Source organism: Octopus bimaculoides, chromosome 3 (assembly GCF_001194135.2).
Source record: "Octopus bimaculoides isolate UCB-OBI-ISO-001 chromosome 3, ASM119413v2, whole genome shotgun sequence".
NCBI lineage: Eukaryota > Metazoa > Mollusca > Cephalopoda > Octopoda > Octopodidae > Octopus > Octopus bimaculoides.
The window spans coordinates 140,542,276-140,550,706 of NC_068983.1; the positions used below are offsets into that span (position 1 = coordinate 140,542,276).

The 8,431-nt window shown below is 35.1% G+C and overlaps 1 protein-coding gene across 1 annotated transcript; it reads left to right on the plus strand.

Moving 5' to 3' along the window:
• The first annotated feature begins 6,209 nt into the window (after window positions 1-6,209).
• Window positions 6,210-7,538, plus strand: LOC106868954 (alanine aminotransferase 1). Its single transcript, XM_014914428.2, has one exon. It carries the CDS (start codon window positions 6,210-6,212, stop codon window positions 7,536-7,538), a length of 1,329 nt encoding a protein of 442 aa, XP_014769914.1.
• The last annotated feature ends 893 nt before the right edge of the window (window positions 7,539-8,431 follow it).

The following is an 8,431-nucleotide window of genomic DNA, read 5'->3' on the forward strand; positions in this document are numbered from 1 at the left end:
CAGAGTCCCACAGGAAACTGTACTGCGGGTATTACTATTTGTGGTGGCCCTCTCAGATATGCCCTCTGCGGTACAGTTATACTGGCTACACAAAGGTATCGCAGGCTGTTAGGAACCCAGAAAACATCATAAAACTGCAGAAAGACCTAAATGAAATATACAGATGCGCTTACAAGCTTAACATGCAATTCAATGCTATAACATTTCAGGCACTTCCCTATTGGTCCAACACCAGGCTAAAATCGGAATACACTGGGCGTGACCTGAGGTTTCACATGATCAATAATGCAATATTCAATGTGCATATGACCAAGATGGCAACACTCTGCAAGCGAGTGTTTGGCTAGATTCTGAGGACATTCAAAACCTGGAAAAGGAGGCTCTGCTACTTCTATGGAGGGCATTCGTTCTCAGCTGCTTAGACTACTGCTCTCAACTATGGTCCACAGAGAGTGTGAAACAAACTGTGAAACTCAAAGCAATCTAGCGCCAATACTCAAAGATCATTGAGTCGATACAAATGATGGGATACTGGGAGAGGCTAACGGAACAGAGTCTCTATTTCCTGGTGAGAAGACGAGAGAGAGATGCGGTGATATATATTTTGAAGATCTTGGAGGGCTTAGCTCCCACTTTTGGAAGTGACAACTATACCGATCCTCGAACTGGATGGCACTGCATCATAGATCCCATCTTCCTCATTTAAAATAAGGACACAGCACTGCAATAATCTGGGTTTCAAGGACCCGCAATTGTTCAACATCTTGCTAAGCAACTTTAGTGATCTACATGGTGTTGGTATAGAAGTTTTCAAGGAAAGTCTGGACAGGTTTCTATCTGAGAGACCAGATTAACCCACATTGCGGCAGGAAACGCAATGAAGAGCAGCTCCGTCCAACTCGCTACTTCACCAAAAACAATACCGGAAACCACACCGAATAACTACAGATGGTGCACCAACATGACCTCAGCCCTGGGTTGAAACTAGTAAAAGACAAAATAAGAAGATAAAAGACCTATATATTTATATATATATCCGCACAAACAAAGAAACACACACACACACGGTCAACACTTGCGCGCGTGCACACACACACACATATGAAATTCCTTAGGTCTTTAATTCTTTAAATAGTTTAAGCTTCAAAGCTGCGGTCATGATGGAGTACCACAGTTGACTGGGCTACACCATTATCTGAAATATCCTCTAGCTTTTGGTGAATGAAAAAGTTTGATGCTGCTGCACTCATCTGTGTTTCCTGACGCCAGGTAGGCTCATCTGGAATAGATAAATCAAACGAATGACAAAACCAATGATACACTTAACAGTAACAAACAACGAGAGGTCAAACGCAAGGGATATGTTAGTCTGACGCTCAGTGGAATGGGAATTTCTATCATTTTGAGCATAGCTCTTCGTCGGAAAGGAAAAGGGAGAAAAGTCCAAAAAAAGAAAACAAATCACCAACCGCATGTGTGTCGTACAATACTGAAGTGACCAAAAGTGGAAACATATAGAAAGTGGTTTCTATGGTCAGGAGAGTGCGAAGATAGTCAGTGTGTGTGTGTGTGCGTGCGTGTGTGTGTGCGTGCGTGTCTGTGTGTGAGTGACTCTTTGTGTGTGTGGTAGTATATTTGTGCTTGTCTTTTTGTGTTTACGCGAGTGATGTACGTATGAGAATGTGAGTCAACGAGCAGATTGGTGGCTGGTATTTAATTTAGGTGAAAAGTGGATGGATTTGGCTGTATGTAAGACAGGACTCGGAAAGACAGGAATATTTTACTCATGTTTGATTTTATATCAAGGGAAACGGGAGGAGCGAACCAAATAATTTTCTTTGGCCCATTTCTTATTAACCTTATTAGTACTAGAATGTTTAAGTACTACTTTTTCTTTGATACCACTAGATCTGTATTTAAAAGTTTGATTATTATTAGAGGGATGATATGTTGATTTATCTTTGAAGCCACTATTGTCTAGGGCATTGTTATCATAGGGGGCAACTTCCTCGAACACTTCATTAGGATAAGAAAGCTTTGACACTCTGTTACTAATTTAAACTATGAAGTTTTTAAATATTACAGAATTGTGACAAAACCCTTTATGTTTATATGCAAGTTTCTCATTGGCTTTATGGAAATACGAGGAGTTTATACGAGGAGTTTAAACCTTGGGAATCATCTAAATAATGAACTATAGCGGGATTAGTAGTTACTGTAATTTTAAGTCCTGATTGATTAAAGGTAGAAATTAGTTGCTTCCCTAATCTATCAAGAGTGTGACCATCACACAGATGGGAAATACCCGAACCATCGTCACGGTTTAGGCCAACGTCATGAGATGGGTATCTATATCTCAATGTTTTTAATACAAATGCACCTACATAATCACAGATATCATCACTATCATATATACATAAACAATCTTGTCACCCTCCTGTAATATTTAACACTTGATTGTTAGTATTAGTAACAGAGTGTGTAATTGCTCTTCTTCCAAACAAATTATGGAGAAAGCTGCCCCCTATTACAGCAAGGCCTTAGCGAATAGTGGCTTCAAGGATAAATTAATATATAATCCCTCTAATAATAATCAAACTTTTAATAATAGATGTAGTGGCATCAAAGATTTTCATTTTCTGTTTTCCGCTTCTGCTGAAATAAGAGTTAAATTAGCTCCAAAGCCACTCAAGTACTATAGTTAATGACTGACTAAGGGAGGTAAGTCTCTAGCGTATACAGCACTGTCGCGATTTCGAATTTTGGTGCAGATCACCTTAATTCTAATCAGTGGACGCCTAGGGTTAAAATCAACGTTTATCGTTTTGAAAATCAGCATATGTTTTCTAAGTTTTTGTTTTGTTATAAGGCTGACAAAGGAAGTTGAGTTTAAACTAGGCGTTAAGACCCACTGATGAGAATTACGTCTTTGTTGGAAAACGGCTCCCTCCTCGGTAGGAGATTCATAGTAATTAAAAACTAGAAGAGACACACATACATGCATACATACATACATACATACATACCTACATACATACTTGTCTAACAACCAAATAATTTTCAAAAATTAAGACTTTCCTATTTTATAGTCTACGGAGAAATATTTGAATTTACGATGTGTGTTTGTTCTGCTACGTATGTTTAAACACACACACACGTACACACACAAACACACATACACACACACACACGCTCACAAACACACACACATAAACACACAAACACGCTCACAAAACACATACAATAGACACATATATGTCTGATTTCAATTAAACATTGTATTCTACTATGCATGTGTGTGTGTGTGTGTGTGTGTGTGTGTGTGTGTGTGTGTGTGTGTGTGTGTGCGTGCGTGCGTGTGTGTGTGACAGACTGTATTTAACTTTGTTACGTTTATAAAATGAAATCTGTTTAATCCGTTATTTGCTACGAAAGTACTCCAAAAAATAACTTTTGCAATAATATAAGAAAATGCAATGAAGACAACGCTACGTGAAACAAAATATTCTACTGAATATCTCTAACTTTGGCAGTTGTATGTTTTCTAAAGCCATATTTAATAGCAGCTGAGATGAATCGAACTGAATTTGATTATGGTTTAAGATTATATACATAGAGAAAAGAAATTCTGCCAAATATTGTAATTTAGAAACATATCTTTTTTTTTTCTTTTTCTGTAAACAGAGTTAAGTTCCAGAAAACAAGTTTAACATTCGAAGCTGTGCAAACATACGTACAATAAATGTACAATAAATGGTAGTATTTAAAGTCAAAATCATATCTCATTATAAACCTCTAATTTATTAGGTTTAATGTAATGTAATTATTTAAATGCAGAACGAATCACAACTGCAAGTGACACTGGCATAAAATACAATAAATCACTCTTCGGTTCAATGCTTTGATTGTTTATTCTGGTGATTGTATTGTACGTTGACATTTCTGTCATACATGCATACATACAAACACACACATATATATACATACACACACGCACACGTAGAAACAGACATATATATATATATATATATATATATATATATATATAATCAAAATAAGCAACAGGTTATCAAGTAGTGATGCAGTAAGACCGTGTCAAGAGATTCCATTTAATTGAACAATGCAATCATTACATCAATTTAAATGCAATACCATTTTCAACTGCAGAAATAAATAAATAGAATTTAACCAGTCGTACACATTAGTATAATTTTTCACACATACTTTAACAGAGCAAGAAGATGGAAGAAATTCATGTTGTCGCTATTTTAGCTGAGAATAGATTACACTTCCAAGAATCGTGTGATACCCATTGGGGTCATAGCTTGTAAAGGATCGTAATTTATTTCCAATTCATTTATCTCTTCATCAACTACTAAATCTAAGACGAGAAGACTGCGTCTGCTTTGAATAAAGGACAAGAGCGAGTTGACAGCTCATGGCTAGGTATGGTCATAAATATTGCTATATGTATCCTTTTTCCTCGGGGAGGAAAGAATACATTAGGAGTAGTCAATTGGATATAAAGTAACTGTCGATAAAAAGATGCTGATGGGTAGGGGAAGAAGTTAAATCATGATGTTAATTACATGTTAAAGGGGTAACACGCTAAGAAAACTAGTCGACTTTGCCTTTCATCCTTTCGGGGTGGATTAAATAATTACCAGTTACGCATTGGAGTTGATGTCATCGCCTTAATTCCTTTGTCTGTCCTTGTTTTCTCCCTCTATGTTTAGCCCCTTGTGGGCAATAAATAAATATTGTTATGTTGTATAAAAAAAAAATTAATATTTTCAAAAATGATATCGTAACCAAAATAGGTAAAATATATGTATATATCAGTATTAAACATTACAAAGGAAGGATCTCATAGAAACAGTTTTATATTCATCCATGTACTTAACTGATTACATAGTTGGTGGTTTCTATAAAGACTGTTCAGGGCATTTACTTATGGAATAATTGGAAAGAATAACATCCTATCTATATTACAATTTTAAGTCATAAATCAGAAAAAAATACAGATGTGTACAGATACCCACACATTTATATATGTGCACACATACACAAATATTTATACGTTTATATCGATATAGAATAACCATCTCGCATAGATTTAAGTAACTGAAAAATATCAATTTAAGAAAAGTAACAATTTATAAGAGATAAAATCTTAATAGTTAAAGATATCAGAATAAGAAAACAGAATAATTGGAATTTATGGAAAATAATAAGAAATACGTATAACCAACATTTAAAGAGACAGGGGATTAAAATTTGAGGTAGGGAACAGATAAAGGTAACCCTAAAATAGGGACTAGTAAGTATGGAGGTAGTGAAGGAAGTTCAAGGTATTGAGATCGAAGAGATTTTATAAGTTGTAATTTTCAGGTTCTATTGTATGTGTGAGTTTATAGTTTCTAGTGGGTATATAATTTAGTCACAAGGAGACTCACGTAAAGTCACTACAAATATACATAATAGGGAGCCGCTTGAAACGTTCGTACTGCATCGCTACTTGACATTCTGATGCTTATTTTAATTTTATTCACCTTACTTCGAGCGTTACGGATAATTCCGGGCTGACTTGGTGCTTCAACGTAAGTACCTAATTCAACTGAATCTCAACTATTTATACATATATATAAAGTAATCCCTTGACTATCGCGGGTGTTACGTTTCCAATCACCCACGATAGGGAAAAATCTACGAAGTAGCAACAATTCTGTACTGTATATTTTTTATTATTATTTTTATTATTTTTATATATATTTATTTAACTTCAGAGCCAAAACAGCATTATGCGATAGTTGAATCGCGATATGGCGGCATATATATATATATATATGGGTGTGTGTGTGTGTGTGTGTGTGTACGTGACGAATCTTATTGGTTGTGTAAGACGTGGTAATTGCTTAATTCAAATATTGTTTTGTCGCAGTATGCTTTGTGATAAGTATCCATACCCTGCTCGAGAATACATTATGCATTATTAACCGCTTTAAACATGAATATACTTGAAATAAAATATCAACGCATACATAATTAAACGCCTAAGACGGAACGGTGTCAAAGATTTATTTCAGTAGAAAATCTAGTAATATATAAGGCTGAAATTAAGACGGCTGAAATTGAGGGAATATTTTAACACGTACACAAAGAAAAAATACATTACTGTAACTGGTCGGGTGATTGTAACTTTCTACATCATGGATTCCGTTTCTCAGAAAGAGAAATACTTTGAACATGGGTCGAAATTTGATATTATTCTGCAAATGGAGGATTACATTCAATACAGTTATTTAAAGGAGATCATCGTACTCTGCTTAAATTCAGATCTTTTAGTATCTAGTAATTTTTCTGATGACGCAAAACAACTGGCAAATCATTACTTAAGCAATTTTGAAGAAAATGATGTTGGCGTTTATTCGGAGACCATTGGCGATGATTTCATAAGAAAAGATGTCACAAATTATATTTTAGAGCGAGATGATGGCTTGGATCTAGAAGCAGATGAAGAGGTTCTCATTGACAATAATGAATGTTCATTATTGATTAATATCTTAGAATTTTTGATAGGTGCTCATATGAATAGTGGTTATGGCATTCTAATTCCGTATCCCTCATCACCTATTATTAGGGAAGCAGTTGAAATATGTGGGTTTTTGCCTGTCCCCTATTATTTGACAGAAGCAGCAGATCACTGGACAATTGAGGAAGAAGCACTTGTGAAAGCTCTAGAAGGATCTGATTGCAAGATAAATTGTATGATTTTGGAGAATCCTGGATATCCAACAGGTCATCTTTCTTCGGAAAAAGAACTGGAGATATTTTTCCGTGTGGCCAAAAATCATGGCATTGTGCTTATAGCAATAGAAAATTTACAAATGGATGTTCATAGGAAAAACAACTTTTTATCATCCAGGAAAGCACTCATACAAATGGGTGAAATTTACAAATCTGTGCAATTAATGTCCTTGTTTTCGTCAGCTAGAAGTCCACAGGGTGACAAAGGTATGCACATAAGTTTCATTGATAGCTTCCGAATGGATAAGTTGACCTCAAAATTCGGCAACCTTACCTTTACTTCCCCAGCTTCTATTCATCAAGTCTATTTAAGTCTTTTTCTAGCTCCAAAATATTTAAGAAAATACCCTTCATTCAGAAAATTCGAAAATGAAAGATACAACTTCATAGAACTACTCGGAAATTTAGCTGAAATTACCGTTGACTTTTTTAACTTACAGCCTTATATGTGTTGCAGCCGGGTATTCGCTGGCCATTGTGCTTTTCCTAAATTACTGTTTCCAACTCGGTGGATTACAAATCGAAATGAGCCTTTAGATCTCGAGGAAAGTTACTGCTGTGAACTATATGGAACTACAGGTATTTATGTTGTTCCTGGTAAAGTCTTTGGTGAAAATCCTGACAGTATGCATTTTAAATTTACATTTCCACTCGATCAAATATTACTTCATGAACAACTGGAGAAAATAAGACAATTTCATCAAAAATTTATACAATCTTTCATTGCTTAAAAGCAATCTATTTACTATATGCATTTATGTTGTTATTCATATATCTGAACGAAAACAAACGTTGATGAATTGTTAATAATTACTTACATGCATATATATTTTATGTAGAAAGATATATGTTCATACGAACGTACATGAATACACACACATACACACCCGTACACACACATACACACACACACACGCACACACACACACATATGTACATATAAGTGGGTTTATAAATATATAGAAATTCACACACGTACACACATACAATACAAAATGTTTGAATTCTGATTTATATTAAACTGCCAGTACATTATCTATATTTAAATTGTTGCATTATTATTTTGTATATATGTTTGCTTTGTATATTACATTACCCATACAGAGAGGTACATGGTCATAAATATATATTTAGACGCAAAAAGATTCGCCTGCATTTTTATGTGTATGTATCTATACATGTATCTACCTATTTATATTAGTGTATGTATGCATACATGTCTCCCTCTTCCGTCTCTCTCACTCTCTCTCTCTCTCTCACATACACACTCTCTCTCTCACACACTATCTCTCTCACACACTATCTCTCTCTCTCTCTCTCTCTCTCTCTCTCTGTATATATAGATAGAGAGAGGTGGAGGCAGAGATACATAGATCGGTATATATGCTTGTGTCTAGATTCAGTACTTTCGATCCGCCATTGGGCTGCAGCCTCCCTTGCCAGTATCTATCTCGGAGCTCTTACTACAAAATTGAGAGTATTTTAACTCCTATTTCTCGCAATGTAGGTGTATCGACACATAGTCTCACTTAGTGACGAATGGATTTTTCTCTGATATATCACACTGCGCCTTGCAGTTTATTGTGTATACATATATATATATATATATATATATATATATATA

Excerpts from the sequence above, each read along its gene's own strand:
- LOC106868954 (XM_014914428.2), top strand. The coding sequence starts at position 6,210 with ATGGATTCCGTTTCTCAGAAAGAGAAATACTTTGAACATGGGTCGAAA.